The sequence below is a fragment of the Euwallacea fornicatus genome, chromosome 4 (genome assembly GCF_040115645.1).
Source record: "Euwallacea fornicatus isolate EFF26 chromosome 4, ASM4011564v1, whole genome shotgun sequence".
Taxonomy (NCBI): domain Eukaryota; kingdom Metazoa; phylum Arthropoda; class Insecta; order Coleoptera; family Curculionidae; genus Euwallacea; species Euwallacea fornicatus.
The window spans coordinates 833,342-853,811 of NC_089544.1; the positions used below are offsets into that span (position 1 = coordinate 833,342).

At 38.9% G+C, this 20,470-nt stretch overlaps 2 protein-coding genes and 1 long non-coding RNA gene across 4 annotated transcripts in view; 2 read left to right on the forward strand and 1 right to left on the reverse strand.

Moving 5' to 3' along the window:
• On the reverse strand, positions 1 to 16,384 carry Ggamma30A (guanine nucleotide-binding protein subunit gamma-e). 2 transcript variants are annotated; one of them, XM_066281467.1, is made up of 3 exons: positions 16,139 to 16,384; positions 6,337 to 6,561; positions 1 to 1,737 (listed from the first exon to the last, which is right to left on the reverse strand). In XM_066281467.1, exons 2-3 carry the CDS (start codon positions 6,447 to 6,449, stop codon positions 1,632 to 1,634), a joined length of 219 nt encoding a protein of 72 aa, XP_066137564.1. In that variant the 5' UTR covers positions 6,450 to 6,561; positions 16,139 to 16,384; the 3' UTR covers positions 1 to 1,631. The 2 variants fall into 2 exon arrangements, with proteins under 2 accessions (XP_066137564.1, XP_066137563.1); XM_066281466.1 differs by lacking the exon at positions 16,139 to 16,384 and adding an exon at positions 7,061 to 7,302.
• The window catches only part of Cht7 (chitinase 7), an 18,087-nt gene continuing 11,731 nt past the window's right edge, over positions 14,115 to 20,470 (forward strand). Inside the window, exon 1 of the mRNA XM_066281454.1 lies at positions 14,115 to 14,286. Coding sequence (XP_066137551.1) covers positions 14,284 to 14,286 — 3 coding nt within the window. The 5' untranslated portion in view covers positions 14,115 to 14,283. The remainder of the gene's footprint in view (positions 14,287 to 20,470) is intronic.
• Positions 15,094 to 16,393, forward strand: LOC136338770 (uncharacterized). Its single transcript, XR_010732018.1, has 2 exons — positions 15,094 to 15,670; positions 15,732 to 16,393. It is a non-coding gene; the product is annotated as an uncharacterized lncRNA (long non-coding RNA).

The following is a 20,470-nucleotide window of genomic DNA, read 5'->3' on the forward strand; positions in this document are numbered from 1 at the left end:
TCCTTTATCCTAAATTTTATTTAGTATATCAATTAGACGAAATTACATTAGGTAGGTACTTATACACGAAATATGTCTTAGGTACAATACAGTACTAAATATCCTAAACGAAACCACTTGGAGCAACTTTTAACATAATTTGGCATAAATTCTCATGCTTCATACCAGTAGAGGTCACAATCGTTATTTTACTAAAATTCATTAAAGGTCACAATCAGTAAGAATTTGTTAATCATACCTTAAGTATATCTTGGTAGGTAACTTGTATGGTCTTACACATAAAACTACATCAATTCTCCGACATATAGTGTAGTAGTCATATTAGCCAAAGTCTAAACTAGAATTCCTGTCAGGTTAGATAGAATACAGGGTCCTTTTAACACTTACAGTTACATATGAGGCTTATAGTAGCTTAAAACAATTTATAGGTATATCGCGAACGAGTGATATCCTTAGTACAGTTGCACCGGTCAATGGAACCATATAAAGCTGCGAGTACTCTGTATATGGCTTCATTCTGAATGATTTCGGAAAAGGGAATTTCAAGGTTCCTACACCTTTCGATAATCTATTTGTCTTTCTACGCATTGAGAAGGGCATCACTTCCCAACGCCACTAAGGTCTTCTCGTAAATACAGAGACATGGAAGGAGCGACATGGAAGTTAAGAGCGCCCTAGTAAGGGAAGAAAATTTCCGGAGATTATGCCAAATTTGTTAAAACTTTCCAGGGAATTTCTTGACTAGAACTTACTTCTTCCGTACGCCTTACAAAACTTATTATAGATAAAATTAGCCTAAAAGATAAGTTGCTCGGACAGTCTATTCTTTACTTAGAATGCAATGTATAAAGAAAGGGAAAGACAATCTAGTGCTCCATTGATATTCATAGCAGCCCTGCCTTTAGGTGTTAAACGCGGGTTGGTTCATGTAGGTGCAAACGTCAATATCTCGCAAAGACGGTGCTATAACTAAAAATGGCGCCTGAACTTTCCGCACCTGAAAGCTACAAAGTCCTACAGTAATTCTTCGAGGGTTGGCTTCTTTCTATATCCTACATATCTCTTGTTAACATACCACAAAAGTTCTTAACAATTATTGTTACCTTATCGTAGGTTATAGTATAAATAAACGTAGGTATCATTGGATGACGTGGTGTCCCATCGCCCGATGGGCTCTTTTCACCCTGGTGTATCGGCCCAAAGGAACAATGGCACAGCAGGCATTAAAACGGGGCAAACCATATGGAAACTGTGAGTATTTTAGTTTACTACGTACGATTTTTAGCATGCAGTTAATTTACAAACGGTTTAATAAGTACCATTGATGAGTAGGTACCTAAGTACTATAATAAACTTGAGTATTAGTTATAGTGAAAACTACATAACAATAATCGTAACAATAGCGCTTCACATTTAAATCCAAGTGGGTGATTGTGGGTCGTGGTTTATCTTAAATCGTACCTATTACGTGATCAAAAAAGTGCAAAATCTTTCAGGTTTGGTAGAATCAACTCGAACATCGCCTGTCGTGAAGTGGTGCAATTAAATGCTAAATTCTTCATTACGAGTAACGCTACGATCAAAAAGGGCAACGAAACTATAAATACATTGATAAGGTAGGGATGAAGGTTCTACATAATGGCACATTTTCCCTTCTCGGCCCAGGGGTTGTTTTTCTTGTCGGGGGCGTGGATCAGGGGGTCGTTTTTCTCGTTTTCCTCCACGTATTCCCGCATTCTGAAACGCAACGTTAGCTTAGTACGTAACTGGTGCAATGGACAACGGTCATTTTAGGCGCCCAATCGATAGGGCCCGCACGGGCAAAATGCATTTCGAAAAAGTAAGTTGGGTCGGACCGCCCCATTTCGACCTCAGGGATCAGTGCCGCGCGGAGATCGTCCCGAGACACCCCGATTAATGGAGACGCGAAATCATAACGAGCCCTTGGCTCAGGCAGATCGTTAATCTATCATCAATGAAACCTGTTTCGTGGTTAGTACTCATTTGAGCGCTTGCAAGCGCCCCACTGCTTTATCGCCCGAAAATTAGAGAGATCTGCAGAAATATCCGATTGTCTTCCGCCCGAATGTATTCCATCCAGATTTCCTCCAGAGAAAAACGTTTACACCGAAAATAAGTCTAGGATTCCCAATCCAACGTATAAGTTGGGATAAATCCCTTGGGTTTCCATATCATGACATAAATTCCCGCATATATGGGTCGAGCATGTTTGGTTTTCAGTGCATCCAGAAATGAAAACGTGCTCGAATTTCAATGAAGCAACACTGAAGCGGATCAACGAAATTCCGCTCGCAGGGCAGGACTTATTGCTATTTAGGCAAATTTAAGCGAAACTCGGCAAAATCGGGGAACGTAGCTGTTGTTGCACGAATTGAAACGCGGAATTTTCGACGAAATTTCCATGAGGGATAATCGTTGTGACGTTGCAAGTTTATAATCTATGGTACCGTGTGATTCGGTGGGCACCTACGGAAAGTTTCCCAACACAAACGGGGAAATACGTGACCCTTTCCGGAACAGCAGATGGTCGATTTATGCCACCAACTTCTAGATAAAGTTTTGTAAACTCTCGTGATTATCAGTTTGAAATTCTTGTTAGGACTTCCAAGGGGGAAACTTCGGACTGCAGAAATTCGCCCATCTTTCTACATGACTCAAATTTGCTTTGTAAATTACAAAATTTACATATTTGTTAACATTAAAAATCGACCGAAAGCTCTCACCGTGCAACTTCAGTTTCTACGTGATCACGTTCATGAATTCATTCGCATCATAACTTTTTCCATGGGACATTTCGGGCAAAACATCAATTTTTATTCGATTCGCGTCTTTTCCTTCCGAAATGCTGGATGTTGAGGACGTTGTTTCATGACGTACAGTCGCGGACAAAAGTATGGAACAGTTTTTGAAACAGCATTTTCTCGGTGATCGTTCTCGTTTTCGCCTTTAAAGTTTGTTGATGAGGCAAAGGTATTTTCCTTTTCCTCTTCCCGGCATTGGGCCGTTCGCCTGCATTGAGAGAATTTCGGATCGATTTCGTTACAAACCCATCCTTGAGGACCGTATGCCGCCATTTGCTGATCGATGTATGGTTTTATTTTGACGCTTCCGACAGGGCGACGATATTAAAAATTCATCCTGGTGAGTAAAAAGTTGGCCGAATGATAGTAACATCTTCATGTTGGAGTGGCCGTCCCGACCGCCGGATCTTAATCCGATTGAACGTCTCTGGGCACGCTTAAAACGAAAAATTCCAGACAGGAGTGCGTCCAATCGGGACGAGTTGTGGAAGGTCTCGCGGGAAGAATGCGTGAAGATTATTATCAATTGTGAATATTTTATCGATTCTATGCACCGTCGATGTCGGGCTGCTATCGACTCGAAAGGAGATGCCGCAAAATATTAGTTTATTTCAAGTTTTGTATTGACTGTAATGGATTTTACGAACTATTTCGTTGTTTTGTCCAGCGTAATTTATTGTTTTTTATGTTTATAGAAACGAACTTATTTGTTTTTGTTTATGACATTGTTAAATGTATGCTTGACTTTTTGTACGATATGTTTATTTTTTAATAATCAACCATTTTGATATAAGATTATGATGGATTTAAAATACTCCACGCTTTTTTCCCCAACTGTACCTACTAACTCACTCCGAAAGGATTCTGGATATTGGATGCTTGCCAGGGAGGTTTGGGATAACGTGACTAGGAAATCGGGTATTTATGGAAGAGTGGGTAATCTCTTCGGTAGCGATTTAAGCTTTTCACTTGCACCAGAGTTTATTGCGAGTGTGTCAAAATTGGAAAAAGTTAGTATAAATAATAACCGCAAGGCCCTTTTGCTATTTTAATTCGTAGATAGCTGTTTGGGATAGTTGTCAAGATATTACAAAAATATATATTTTTTTAAATATTACGTATACCGAGTACGTCGACAGTGCCTGACCGGTCAAAGTCTCTCTTGGTGTTCCAACTAGATCAAACGGAACAAATAATTCGACTGAATATATATAAAAAAAAACGCATTTTCGAACATTTTACGAAAATATACCGTGTGTCTGAAAACAGTACGCCGTTTGTGAGTTATTTATTTTTTTATCGCCAATAATTTTGTACACTTATTATCAAGCATGTTACGTTTATATACAGGGTGTTTCCCAACTACGTGTAAAAAATTTAAAGGCGTAATCCTCGACTGATTTTGAGTCAAAAATGTCTAATAAACATATGTCCGCAAATGCCTTGTTTCCAAGATACAGGGTGTTGAAATGTGACAAGAAAGAGATTTTATTTCCAAAATGACTCAATTTGGGTGTTTGAATCTTAGAAAAGACAATTCCGGGGCTTCCGGGGTTTTTTTCAATAAGATTTCTTCCTCCACTTCTGGTGTTCGACGCGTTATTGGCTTTCCTCCTCCTGGAGTTTTCATAAGAGATCCTGTATCGCAGAGACGCTGAAAGAGATTTTTAAAGGTTTGGTGGTTGGGAGCTTGGTGGTTTGGAAACCTTTCCATGTAAAAGTTCCAAACACTCACCGTCAGCAAGGCCGTAAACAGAAACCATATTGGCCATTTCTTGATTAGTGTAATTAGGCTTTTGAAAAATTTTCAAAACTGAGGCATAATCTGATTTTTGGGACACAGAACTAAATTCTTTCACTTTAGAGAGTAAAACGCCAAAATAACACTGACTATCTTGTTTATAGTAGTGGAAGTAGCAAAAAAACTAACAATAAACAAGTTAGTAAATACCACCAAACCTTTAGAAACCTTTAAAACCTTTTTCAACGTCTTTCAGTCAACACCCTGTTTCTTGGAAACAAGGCATTTGCGGACATATGTTTATTAGACATTTTTGACTCAAAATCAGTCGAGGATTACGCCTTTAAATTTTTTACACGTAGTTAGGAAACATCCTGTACAATACAATTCAGTTTTAATCCATAAACCTGTCTAACACGATTGTTTCTGAGAATTGGCCTGTTCGATTGGTCGTGAAAATCATCATTAGAATGTAAACGTAGATGATGAAGTGTGATCTGGGTGCGTACGACACATCAACGCAACAATGTCCCAACGATTCCGCCATGAATTTACATATCAATTCCTAATGTTCTCTACTAAAATTTTTAACCCAAAACATATTTTCGTCGACGGACTATTAACGTTTGTTTAATGTATACGAAATTGATAATTAATGATCCACTAGAACACCCAATTCTTCCGTCGCCTTACTTTAACGTACAGTTTAATTATATGTAGGCAGCCGAGCGTACACAAAATAAAGAATTATTCTCGTCCTATTTGAGAGTTTTTCCACCGGTAGATACATGTTTTGGTACCCAACGACGTGGTTCTGTCACTGCCCAATGTCCGCGTTAATTTTTTTAATTTGAACAGGTCCCAGCGGTATTTCCATTGATGGCGCGTTCCGGCCTTTTCTGTTTCTTCGAACTATTTTTTTAACCGGAATTATCACTTATTTTATTAACTCCACGATTAATTTATCTCCAAGACTCCGGAGATAAACGAGCGATTAATAATCTTAAGTCTATTAATGCGCTCGCTTCGCGCACGCATTAAACCGCCCGATTGTTAACAGCCTTCATTAATACATTTTTCGGTTGAACAAGTATTAAGCTAAAATGCACAACAATGAATCAGTTTTGTAACATAAGAGCGAGGAATAATTATTGCGAAAATTTCTCCTTAGCTGTCGAGGATCCTCAACGGCCAAAAAATTGTTTTTAATTAAAGCGCTCTACTCAATTACTACTTTAGATAAGTCACGGTGCACAAATTTGTGTTTGCTTTGTGGCTAATGTTTCGCTACCTTTGATGTTAGCACATAATTTAGTCTTCAATATTAGATAAGAACACAATTGTTGCTGTTTATTTCGCATACCGAATTGTGCGTGCTCCGTGTTAAGCGAATTTATCGGTTTCGGGGCTTAGGAGAATTGATGCGGAGCGGATTCGCGAAAACCCCATCGGTTATCAATTGGAATGAAAACACTCCCACACACCGTAGTTTTAGTTCTAATTGGAGTTCGTCCGTTCATTCAGAGGAAACACTGAAACGACTTTCGCCACTAGCAAAGCACTAATAGTTTTAAGAAGAAACATATCAACACAGCTCTAAAAATACCGCCATCGCAAAATTCCGCGCCTATATTGAACGATGACCGGGTTTTCATGCTCCTACACCAACGAACCGCGCAATATCAAATCTTATCATTTTAATTTCCTGCAAGCCACAAGGACTAATGACGGAGCTACGACAAAAAAAATTAAAAAACTGTAATAAAAACTTACGCAGCAATGGATTTAGACAATGTCCAGCGCTCCATCGAAGCTTGATACTTCAGATTGTCGATTTGCTTTCGCAAGGCATCCTTGTCCATGGTGGCTAGGGACGCACTGTCCATCGCGCCTGTCGTTTAGGCGGATCCGGGCGTCCAAGGATAACGACGCAGGCGTCCTGGCGGGCGTCGGCGTGTAACTCCGACTTCGTTCGATAGGTGGAGGCGCAAACGACCACTGAGAACACAGATATCGAATGACTGAGTTGGAGCGCTCACGCACAGAGACCGCCACCGGTGTTGTATTACAATAATTATATATCGTGCCGATTCAGAGCGGCGATCCTCGCTCAATTTTTGTAATTTTTTTTTTGAGAAATAGTCTTGTACAGGGTCCGTTAAATCGAACTAATCAACAGAATATAGTTACGTTTAATTTCGTGGATCATCATACTTTTTTTGTTTATTATATGAATTTTTTTTCATTAAATTTAAAAATTAATATTTCAGGATCGCAAATATGAATTCCAGCATCAAGGGGCTATAAAAATTACGATGTTATTCCACAAACGAAATTCGCATGTTTGCCGAAAAATTCGTTAGCCGGACCATGTTGTCGATGCAATTCTTTAATGGGTCATGTCCAGAATTCAATGTCCGTTCTTTTGAAAAGCCGCTTACGTAAAATTTGGCAAACCTAAAAATTTTGGAACCTAATCCTAGGTTACCCGACTTACCACCTTTCAGAGTTCCTCCTCGGACACCCACTAGTTGAACAAATGTACTTCGCGAAATTGGCGGAACGCCATTTCTTTGAACCGAGATTTTTAGCAGAAAGACACCTATTCTCGCACTTCAGAACCACTCTTTAAACTTCGCATAACTTCTGTAAAAGCTCATAACATGTTCGCGTGTTTTGCCTCCTCTCTTATTACTATTACGACGATTTAAGTCCAAGGAAATTCAGTACAAAACAGCTCGTAAGAGACAGGTAGGATTGCTTAAGTGGAAAGCATTATTGATAAGAATGATAAACTGGGGGAACTAGTTAACTAGACTGGTACGACCTAGTTAGACGACGGATCTAGCAGATATTGCAATTTTCCTCAATAGATGTAGCATGATCTTGCAAAATGTTGTCGACTGCAGTGGTCGAATGTGGATAAGTGAAACGATTTTTTCATATCAATAAAATATTAAATAATTTTTATTATTCAGTTTATCTTTATTGTCATAGAAAAGATCTTATGAAGAGTTTTTGGAACTTGGAAATATCGTACATGAACCAAGTATAATCGTTAATTACTCAGAGACACAGGGACCAATTTACTAAAGGCTTTACTTCTCAGTATTAAATTTGTAGTACTCATGAAACTAATTTCACATGTGTAATTCCTTGTGTATATCTTTAATCTTATCAGTCGACAAGCGGTAAGATACTATAAATATAATCTGTTTTAAATTTTAGAGTGGCCCAGATTGCTCACAGATTAAGAGAGTTGACTGTTAATGTCTATTATTTCGTTATCCTGTCAGTAATGTATTTTAAACGGAAGTGAGTAACAAGCGCAATATTGCCCGAGACCTATCTTCAGTAACAAGAAGGTTGACCATAGATGCTTACCAACTGAATCTGAATATAAATGTTTTTTCATGGAACCGATCGTCTCGATTATTCCGGCTGGAGAATCGTTATGTATTGTTTCTCCTTAATTTCTGTGTTTTCTTTTTAATTAATTTGTTTAATGTTGTTTTTAATTATTGGCAATTCATTGGAACCCTGATTCTTTCAGGCGATACGACATCCACGTCCTGCAGTTCGTTATGAATTTCAAGGAAAGGGGGTGAATCCGTAGCAATGTTGTGAAATAAATTATTTAGATTTTTGAAAGGATTCCAGATTTACTGGTTTAGCAGTTGGAAGTAGATATTGAGCCCCATTGTTTGTATTTCGCACAGGAGTGGGTAAATTGCTCCGTCCCATTTTCATAACTTGTAAAACACCAAGGAACATGAATGTCCCAGAAACTTGTGGCTACTTTGCGTTATGTGCGATTAACACAAGAAATTAGACAAATTATCAAAATTTTGCGATGATTTTTACGAGAAACATCTGACAAGTAATATTAAAAAGAGATTCGAAACGTACGGAATCACTGAACTGAAAACATCTATAAACTCGCTAGAAATAGAAGTTCGTTGGTAAAAGCCCTTTCATGTCAGAGTTCGTAAAGGTATTCATGCTATCGGCCCTGACGCGGCATAAAAAATTACTTGGACACTGAGTTTTAATTTTCATGCTACGGCACTTAGCCAACATTCTCATACTAATGAGAATAGTATTTACTAAGGGAAAAAAATTGGGTTCCAAGTCATGTATTTATCGGAGATTTAGCAGTTCGCACGTTTTTTGTATTATGGTATCAAGGCTGGTAACAAGGTGGTGATGGACATACTGACAGAACCATCTTGGGACGAAGCACTTTGGAACGAAGTTACTACTACCGCTGCCATTAAAGGGCCAAGTGTCGGGGAACCTTCTTTTGGACTTAAGACTTAGGACATAGATACCTTTTCCCACACTGGAATCGAACGGCAAGAGGAGAAAATGGACATTTGAGATATAGAAGGGCACAAATGCGGTCGAATAGTAGTAAATTCAGTAATTTATCTTTCTATTATTCGCCTTGTCGAGGAAGAAACCACTAACTAGTTGTTGTTTATTAAACCCAGGGAAATCATTTGATTAGTAAGGACTAATCAAATCTGCTTAAAGGTAAGCAGAACTATTTACTGTCACCATATTGTCTAGAATATTATCGATTGAACAATACTGGACGAGCAAAAAAGTCTAATTAGCTAAGAGCATGTAACCTGGCTGTAAACACGTATAATTTTTGGTGTTTTTATGAGCTCAGAAAAAATGAGACCCCGTGCAGCCACTGAGGGAATCAACTGACGACGAAATTCGATTCTGTCTCTTTTTTTCCGGCTAAGAATTCGTGATTCGATTCAGTTATGGCATTAAATAAATATAATTTTTTAAAACCAAATCGATTCATTTCGGACACAATGGACAAAGATTGCAGGGCTGATAATCGCCAAGGACTCGACAGTACATATGTATGTACTTCATGTATCATCGGCGATATCGCACGTCGTTCCCCGAACGCAGCTCGTGTTCGTCACTTGAGGAGTAATTGCGGAAGCTCATGTATAGCGTTGCCGAGTATTTTTTCAAGAAAATCTTACAATTACCTAAGATTTGCTTTGAAATGGAACATTAAATGGAAATTCACCCATTCCGCAACCAATTTCACGTCCTGAATGGATAATTTCTACCGCAGTGCTAAAAAAGAAAATTGAATGCTTCGGCAGTAACATTGTCACTTCACAGCCTCAGCCCTGATAGTGACATTTTCAGCCCGTTTCGCGTCATTAAGAGACCACTAGTCCGCCAATAAAAACAAAGACGTTCATGGCAATTACTTAAGTGAAACATTAATCCCGAATAACCCACACTGTCAAATACCTAGTGTGCAGGTGAATTTTTCCTAAGGCGTTTATTGTAACGCGACTCGTAATATATGCAGTTATCTATAGTGAAAGTTTAATGAGTGAAAGTCCATGGCCTATGGTTTATGCTATAAAGGGTATGTTAGCTCAATAACACGACCAAACGCATTGACATCCATGGGTGGTCCCATCCAATAGAGAAAAATACCAAAGAAGTACCAGATCTTTATTGAATTGTCGGTGCCGGACCCATCACCGGGAATAACTTTCAATCGTGCCTTCAACGTTGCGATAACAATGAAGCTTGTCAAATTCCCCGCGAGGGGACACTTACACAGCGATAACTGAAATTCTGAATGGACACCTGAATAACTTACAGGACATTGAATTAGTGATATAGTGATACTTTTGTAAATAAGCGAAAATAAACGTTCTACACCACTGTATGAGTATATTTTAATTTAACTTGTTTTTGTACACCTGTTACCATACACAGATGACATGTTACCAAATTTGTTCGCGGATCTTTTACGGTATCTCCTGACCTAAAACGATTATCGGATTAAAAAGAGCTTTTGTGTGTCGTATGTTTCACTTATTTAAATACAATAGCTGGAGGGCATACTACGTTCGTAAATTAGTTGTTTGTATTGATGAATATTTGAAATGATTTCAGTGGGAAGGACGAGTCACTATTTCTATAAATCGTTGTTTCTGTTAGACGCAAGGATTATCGAACTTCAGGCACCCAATTGATCTTTGTTTAGATGAGTCACGTCGTGTACCTATCGGGACGTGTCATAGAGTAGCAAGTGCAATGCATTAATACGCCGCACTACCCGATGAGTCATACACCAGAACGTGAGGGTGGTATTTCGTTACAGGAGGTTAGGCAGAGCCCCCCCCCCCTCCACCCCGCGACGAGCACTACGTTACATCGATTGGTTGGTTAAATTTAAAAAAAAAAAAAAAAAAAAATGACGGTCGGCGCATAAAATCGAGATGGCCTTGAAAATATCGGCCAATCCGGGAGCAACGTCGAAACTTCGCTTGTTTGTTGTGCGAAAGATTGTCCTTGGACATCGGGCGAAGGTTCCATTTTGGCGATCACTTTGACCGATCCACGTCCTGATTTAACCATGGGACGAAAACCGCTCCTCGACCCATAGCGAAATGTACAGGAAAAACGTCCACAAATGATACTTCTGCTTTGTGGAGCTGCCTATTTAAAGCTTAATAGCACCTGCGAGTAAAATTTTCTTTTCTCGCAAGGAGAACTGGTTATTTTAATGGTTGTATTTCCACACTTGAATTGTGGAACTTGAGTTTTTCGAGGCTTCACGATTTCGTGTGGATGACGTCCACTGAAACTGATTACAAAAAAAAAAAAAAAAAAAAAACGCTAAAAAGGCGCATCTATCGAAGAGATCAAATTATTATCTGCATTGTCGAGAAAGTAAACACAGAATCATAAACTACAAAATTAAAGCCTAATACCCCATACTTAAGTTGGTTTTCATACAACAATTAAATAGTCGAAACTTTCTTTTAGCGAGTGAACGGCCGTGTACATCTTAAATTTAATATCGAGAATTACACAGTTCTTGTAGAATATAATTATTGTTTGCTTTTGTGGTAATGAGCAAAGCGCAAGCTGTTCGTGAGAAACGGTTTACGCATTTCAGTCTTGAATATTACTCGTATCTTTCCTGCGAGTTTCGTAGCACAGATACATGTTCAAGTGACAATTTTCACTTTCTTATGGTTACCAGTCAGTTTCGTTGACCAGAAATCTGCTGCTGCAATGTGTAGTTAGATTTACGTCATGACTACGGACGTCAACCAAGCAGGAAACAGATTTCACAGGCAGATAGGTACACCCATTATGCCCACATGCAGATCTTGATAGTTGCATTTAATATTGAAATGAGATCAATGTTTCTTCAAGGTTAGCCGTCAATTTCTTCTAGTTTCCCATAAGGGAGACGTTTCGGTACATAAGAGAATTTGGTGGGCACACTGATGCTAGTTAACCTCAGTTTCACTCGTACAGGGTGGCTTTAGCTGAGCGCCCGTTGAAAGTTTTTAGATAATCACGGAAGCTAGCAGATTAAAATTTAGTCGCGGCCATTTGAGGTCACAATCTATCGATTGAAATAATTTTCAAATTGGCCGGGAATGCTCCCAATGGACTCTCACTTAGAGACACCTTGCATAACGCTTTGAGTGAAGCAAATGTTACTGGTGATATCGCTGGATTTATAGTCTCTATTTTGCTGAACGTGTAATGCGTCGACACGCAAGGCGCAACACGGCATCGTGAAGATACTCCCGAGGGCGATAGTTCAGGTTGGCCATTTCTGCCGTTTTGACAATTTCCTTTCGACTTTTGAAGTTTTGCAATTTCAAAAATCGAATCGAGGCTTACGTGAGAAAATGCGAAGCTGCCGCGCTGTATATAAAAAACGATGCTGTTTTGACCACGGGCTCATTAGCACCTTTTCACTACTTTGCCGCGCACCATTGCGCCCTGAAGTGTGTCCACGACGACGCACTACACCCTGTATAATATCGATAATGCCACAAACCGATTATCTGTCAGGGATCTTAAAACTGGCCACGTGACAATTTATTGATAACGCGCAAAGCGGTGATAAATCACTGGATATTAATCTGATAATTATGATGCAGTAAAAGTTCGATAGGCAACAACGAATTTATGTAACACCATCCGGAGGAGGATTAATGGATTCCCAATCTTGCACACCATATCGCTTTAGAAAGCTACAGTTTGCTTTTCTGAACTGTAAGCTTCAGTTTTTTTCTAATCCTTAGTGACCGTAACACAAAATGACGACCTTTAATAGATTCGACCGCAAAATGGTGCTGCAGCAACAATATTTGGCTGGTTTAGTTTGCAGACATCATAAATAAAACTGAGGACGTGAGATTTAGAGTTGCAACATGTTCTTTGTGCAATAATATTATTTTCGGTTTGGACGCGGTATATCAAGGCTGGTGCTGCTAAGAGTTTAATGAACGTTTTTAACAACGTGGTTGGGGTAAATGGAAAACACTAAATTTATCGTCGAATTGCCGCAATAGTTCAGGCAATGTCGCAAGTTAGAAGTGTTGAACAGATGATGATGGTTGCATTTCGCTGGGTTTCTTTCAGATGGGCCAGAGTTGAAGCAGGACTAAGGACATCAGCGAAATATGGACGGAAAATGACATACCCACCAGACGTAAATGAAATTTTACGTTTACGATGGACGTAACAAATCATACGAATATTCACCCTGGGTCAAGCCAAGGATAGTGAACGCTTATAGGATTGCTTATTGTCCAAAAGAGTCCATGCACATCGCTATTGGTTACCGAGTATCGATTGTTACGTCATTTCGTGCTCTGCACTGTCTCCAAGTTTCCCAGGTTGGGGCGCCCGTAGAGGGATTTATATCCTCAGGGGCATGCTTTCAATTGGGAAGGGGAAGTTTGTACATTTAGGAGAATTTCATCTCTGACCCTCTCTCTTTATCGCTGTAATATATCAAATAAGAACACACGACGAGTGACTCGGCAGAAATCAAATTATCTACTGCTAAGTTTACTTGAGAGCAATAATGCCAAATTTTAACCCTCTAGCCGATTTTAAGGCAGGTTGTCTTGGAAATGCGAATGCATTCAGTATACTCGGGAAGTGCCTTATAAACTACGCACTGGTCGTTCTGTAAACAGCCGCAAAGGAAAAGTGAAGAGGCCCAAATCGGGATATTCGAATCTGCCTTTGAGTATTTTATGTGATTTATTTTATCGAACAGTTGTGCTACGAAATCTTCGAAACACGTATCTACTAATGAATAAATTAATGTGTAGTGGCACTGTTGCAATCTTCTGTTTACATTACACTTGGAATCTTATTACTCCATCAACTTCCCTTATGATGTCATATAGCTTGTAAGTCTCCTATGTGGAAAGGCTAGTTCTTTTCGTAAAACCGAAATTCCAAATGGGCATGCACAGGAATGGAACATATCCGTCAAATTCTTCTATAACTCGCATTTATTCTCCATTAGCAATAGTTCTTAAGCTCGCAAGTCTCCATCTATTAGACAAAGACAAGGTGATTAACTTTCGAATTTGCCGTGCTATATGTTCAGTCAGACAAAGACGAAGTAATGAACGTTCCTTCAGTTGGACAAAGAAGGAGGTCAATGGGTAGGGGCCTTATGCAGCGAAATTCATACACTTCATGATCCGTACGCTGCAGTTTGATATAGGCAACACCAGACGAGCGAAAGAACTATCGCGCGGTCGATTTGAAATTACGATTGAAAGCGGTTTTTAGGTCGCATTGTATGTGATAGTGAGTGCGCTTGATTTTGGATTTTATTTCGCCTTTGTCGCAGAAGTACTTGTGGGACTTTCGCATTTATTTCGCAAAATGGTATGTACCAAAGTAATTCGAGATTTGTATAAAATAAATCTGAATGTAGCCCGAAGCTGAGACGTAACGTTAATTTAGTAAACCTGAAGAGATTTTTGATGGAAAAATACCTGGGGGTAATGTTAAGTATTTTAAATTATGTAAGGGCGATGTGACGAAGCGATTTGTTGGAGTTGTGAATACTGGAGAAAAAGGAACATTTATAAAATCGAAGATGTTTTATTAGCCTAGGCTGTTTACAATTAGTTCCATAAATGTAATTCCAAAGGATGTTCCTGTATCAGGCACATTGGTGAGATATGAGAGACGTGAGACATAGGACAAAGCGATTAAAGTTGCACGAGCTGCAAAACTAGAATGCAAAGGAGTAAAGAAACGGTCGGGGAAGTTTAGCAAGCAACGCAAAGTAGAGACTTTTTAACATCCAGAGGTGGCTCTCTGTGCGTAAAAATGCGTTAAACTGTTACTTTCAGAGGCTGACTGTTAATACGTTTATTTCATCAATCCAACATCGACAATTAATGATTCGCTTTTAAAAATCTAAAAAATTTAGCGCTGCTTTGGCGTACGATACTATTATAGGCAGCCAAGAATACACGAGGTTAGTAAATATGGCACTGCCGTTCTATTTGTTTCAACAAACACGGATAGGCAAGATCCAGTTTTTGTGATCTGACCCCTGCAACTTTCTCAAGACACTAAATATTATAATGTATGCTCGAAGACTTTGTGTCGAAGAAAATACTAATAATTAAACGAATGTTAGTGTAATAAACGGTTTGCTTGAAATTGGTTTCTATGTAAGTGAGTCTGCACCTGCTTACAGCACTGCAACTTTTGCAGGACGGATTGTAAAAATATAGACGCTTATTACATGGCTGAAAAACAGTATTCGCCTGAACACACTGTGAAACTTTCGTATGCATAACAAGTGATTTAACTGTATCGTAAAAAGTTTGCTGATTACCTTGAGCTACCCACTCTTGCGAACCTTAGAGTCATAATTTAATTGTTAACAACTAATTGAAATTACTGTTAGTCTACATCTTATTATTCCTTTGCATCTGTAACCATGTAATTGTTGCATAAAAGAGGCACATGTGCGTTTTTTCATTTCTGCAATAAACAGATAAAAGTGAAACGCAACCAGAAACAAACTGCAGCGGAGCGTTAAATATCAAAAACCTCAATGCAAAACCAGATGACAAGCAGGTTCGATTTTGTTGGTTACAACTTTTAACCTGATGACCCAAAAGTACATTCATTCATTATGGTCGCGTGGATCTTGGTTTTGTGTGGGATCTATTCGTGAATCGTGAGCTCGAGATGAAAGAATATTACCATCATTCCTGCTTTAAACGCCGTTCGAAACGTTTCTGAATGAGTAAGCTGTTGTTGTTTGCGATGCCACTGTATTGTAAGCAGATTTGTACTATTTCGTTTAGGTCAATTGGTTTGCTAGTCAAGAAGCTCCTCTACAAGGTGCCACATATGACCATGGAGATGTTTCGAGGGATGATGGTACTCTTCAAAATAATAAAAAAATGCTAATAGACTCATGATCAAAAACTCACCATTTTGGATACACAGGGTGGCAAAAAATCTAATGGGTTTAATCCATGAATGTGTAAAATTCGTATTCAAGAAGTCATTTACGAGTATATGGTAATGAGCTCCACGATTGGAAGTGAGTAATTTTTCAAGAAGCATCTTTTTACCCGCTTTTTTACGGTTTCCCAATCAGTTTTGCTGAAAGTTCATCTAGTACCATTTAACTGAAGACTCATATTGAAAGTAATGTTCTCTGGTTAAATAAGAATTTTCTGTGTTTTAAGAATAGAATTTTACACACCTCTTTCGCGACACTAATCAAAAATGCAGCAATAGGCTCAGTTACCACTATTTCTTGGGTTTGTAACCTCTTCCACAGCATACAATGAGGCGATCATCCGCTCCCTTATACTAATTTAGTTCGTTTCTTAAGGTTAACCTGCATTGTTTATTATGATATTGAGGAATATTGATTCCAACATAGTACATAGTAAAAGGTAAATTCTTAAGTTAGACTTTATACATTTAAATTATAAATAAAGCAATATTAACGATGTTCTAGCTAAACTTGAATAAAAATAAATATTTTGAGGTTATAATGGACCGAACGAAAGAGACATCTGGGAGAAGGACACCAACATTATCGACCCGTCTCTCTCGGTGTGTCACATGTATTCCGTCCTTATCGGACATTCGTCTGGACTTTGCGAACTCTGTCTAACCTACGGCGGTGACACATTGACCGACTTCCTTCAGAGCTATCTCTTTATTAAAGACGCCATCCCCTTTAGCGCGCGTTTAATACATTGCAATGGAATGTCTGGAATGTTGTGACATAATATTTGGAGGCGCCATATGTGTTTTCGTTCATCCGTATTCACCTTGAACTGACCTTCGCGATAGATCGTGGAAGGAATGTGGGCGTTTCACTATGAAAAAACCTTTTTAACCTAATTTGGTTTTCAGCGTTATTTTGATTTTTCCCTTTAACTTAAAATGAAAATAATTCTAAACAATAACAAAATTAAGAGGACTATTGAGAAAAATGCCCTCCCCTACTAAAATGCAGGACTCCACTCTTTGCTTCATAGATTAGCGGATTTTTTCGAACATTCACTGAGCACTTGTTAAATCACTATAAGTTTGGCTTGCAGTTTGAGCCGAATTGTAGTGAGGTGTCGCCTGCGTTAAGCCTTTTTCATCCAAACTATTAATCAATTTTATGTCATTCTTCGAGGGGTAAAAAGCTGATTTGTGCGGAACGGAACGGCGTGAGATTCGGCTGCCCGGACCTTGAAGCTACATCACTACATATGCTATTACCCTTAAAGAGTTTCGAAGCATCGGGGGCTTTTTGATACGGGAGCTGGTGTACATCTTATCAAACGGCGATGAAAGTATGAACTGACGATGGCGTCATGGCTGGTTCCATTCCCATATTTGTTGATTGCACGTTTCCAATGGCGAGGATCAACCATTTTGTGGGGCCAGTAGTACTCTTGTGTAATGTCTCGCCTTCCATAAGGCCGGTACTGCTTAGATGAGCAGCCAGATTGAGTTTTATCTCTTCTATTATACGTTTGTACCGATTTAACGAAACGTGGATGTATGTTTCCCAAAAAGGGAGGGGGTGAAAGTTTTCGTATATGCGGCAACATTTTTTGAGGACAATCGGTGCTGAAATGTAGCCATGCTGGGTGCATTACTAAAAAATGGCGATGCATGTAGGCGTAGCATAAGAGTGCATAACGCTTATATAAACAATAAAAATAATTTTTATTCTTGGAATGAGTGTACGCTATTTCTAACGAACCAACAGAGACATTGTAAATAACAACTTAAACATTGCATATTTGAAGTTTATCATCCATTGTAAACCACTGTGAGTACCTGCGCAACACTATTTGCGTTCCCATTCGCATGAAATTTCGAAACGGTAATAAACCTGAAAGCAGAAAGACTACCAACGGTTTACACGAATTTAACCATTTAAATATTATTAGGCCCATATCAGCCCGTAAAGCATTAGTGCCGACGTGCATACGCAGGTACCCGCTAATAAAAAGAGTTTCTGATCAAAAGAATAATTATCAAAAATAATTAGGCAAGAAAGGATATTTAGAAACACGTTACCATGTTACATAAAATCAGCAGGTTCGAATTTAATATGGCCGACGTTATTTAGTTACGTAAAGTTAAATGTTGAAGTAGGTACGCCGAGCTTTTGTTCAACCGTGAGAGATAGTAATCTATATTACTTTGGTTACAGAAGTTGAGGAATTGCTCAGGCCCATTCGGCACCTTCTTTAGTCTGTTCTTTTGCCGAAACGTGTACGAAAAAAGGTTTTTTTTATCGTAGGTGCGATCGAAGAAGAGAAGCAGGAAGTCTCAATGTGACCTTTTTAAGATTTGAAAAGTTATGTAAATTTTTCAAGGATGAGTATACACTCGTTTTATTGATTTTTGCGGCAAGAAGCTAATATCTAATTATGTATATATATATATATATATATATATATACGGTGACAAGTTTAACGTGTAGGAATGTTCACTTTTCTTGCTCTAAGTACGTAGTTCTGATTTCGATATTGTTTCTAGAACGAATATAAAACTAGTATGTTGTAGGTGAACAATAACATGATTAATGCTTTTCTTAATTGTTGAAAGGAAACGGGTCCATTGAAGGCAATGAACGAATTACCGCCTTGTAATCGTAAGTCAAGGCAAGGCTCCTCTCGGTGACAGGGATTGGCGGCGGCATTTGCAAGCGATCTCAGCATAAGTTTTCAACAATTTTTCCTTTTGCAATTGCTGCTACACGGAGTTCTTTACTTACGTCCAGCATTGACGAAATGCCGTACGAACAACATGTTGGGAAATAAGTCATGTTAGCTAGTGCGTTTTGAAATTATAGCCCCTTTGATTTCGCGCCGTTCAAAAGGTTAATGATTCTCAACGAACGAATCGTCATGGAGAGCAGTGGAAAATAATTGGCACATGCAGCGACGGTTCGGCGTTCGTTCCCGATCAGCGACCGATTAAACTCCTTCTCCTCTCTACTGGTCCAGTTCAGGAGTAAGGAGGGGCATTGCATAAAGAGCGGTATTTCTTTACTTTTACATTTTCGTAAGCGCTCCCACAGCAATAATCCAGTCTCCATTCTCCAACAGCGATTCAGCCACTGCTCCCTTGTGCTCTTTTGTTTGCACGCTCTCGTAGCCTCCCGATGGACAAGCGTAAGTCTGGAACTTCCAAACGCTTCCAGAAGGACTGTCAATTTTAAACGAGGCTCCATTGAGATAAATAAATAAATAAATAAAGTGTGTTCCGGCAAAAATGTCCCAGACTTTGTGACTAGGCTGCCCTGTATGTTAATGTATGTATATTTCTGTCTTTGCGTTATGCTGAGCGAGTGCAACTGCACAGGTTACCAATGGCCCCAGTTACGCTGCTACCGTCGTAATCTCATAATCCCACGAAAAATGGGTTGTTACATGACGCGTTTACCAAATACGAGAACAATCACAGCGGCATATTTGTAGTCGAAAAACGTAAAAACGTTTATCTGTTCCCTGTTATTTTATTGATGTTATCCGATGGAAATCTTCAAAAGGCTTCCTGCATTGTCAATTTTTACTTTATGTTTCAAAATATATTCTCCATCATCAGTAATTACTCGCAATTTCGCTCCATATTGGTCGACGACACGATCAAAATATAAAATGGTGAAAACCTTTAATATGCCTTGCGCAACATCGTCTTATGAACGTGCCTTAAACCGCTTCCTGTTCGGACTCAACCAGTTTACGGTTTTGTTTACTGAGTTAGAATTACGATTTTACTACCTATTGAAAAAGTTCTTTTATTTGATTTTTATTTGAATATTATCTGTGGTTTAAGTATTGTCTAACTCTTGACAAAAGCATTCGCAAGTTTTCTAAGTTTCTTAACACGCTGGAAAGAAATTGTATTCTTTGGTGTGTTACCTAAACTGCACACCGACCACAGATTTTGCCACGCTGGGCACAAATATTTGGAAATTTTTGAACCTTAAATGGAAGCGCGGTACCTCTCCCGTTGAAAACAACGTTCACTTTTATTTGAAACTTGACCAGCAACCTTCAGTTTTTTCCAAGTTGATCTTGTTATTGATATCTGCCTGAGGTACTGCTCCGCCATTTCGGGCCACAACGACGACGTGATTATATTGAGGTCAATCTCAAATTGACCGTAACATTTTTTTCTGAAATCTCTTTAGATATCGCTAGAACTCGTAATGTGTGCAAAAAGCATCACAAAAAACCTAATAACCCACATTACCGGTTTCTATTGTTTCGTTGGTATTTAATATAAGGAAAGAAGAAACGAAACAATTAAGTTTAAAGGGGAAAAAATATAAATTCTTATACGCTCTAGTACTGTTTCGTCCATTTATAGGGCGTCCCAGACACGGCGCAAATGGTACGAATAATGTTCGGCTACGTCCTGGATCAGAACTCGCAATTAAGATAATTAAAAATACCTTTCACGCCCTGTAGATGAAAATAAGCAACTTTCGTGCAGGGCATATTTAGCTAATAGCACAGAAAGTCTCGGTGCCGGGTTTGCCATAGTTCGCTCATACACATATGTC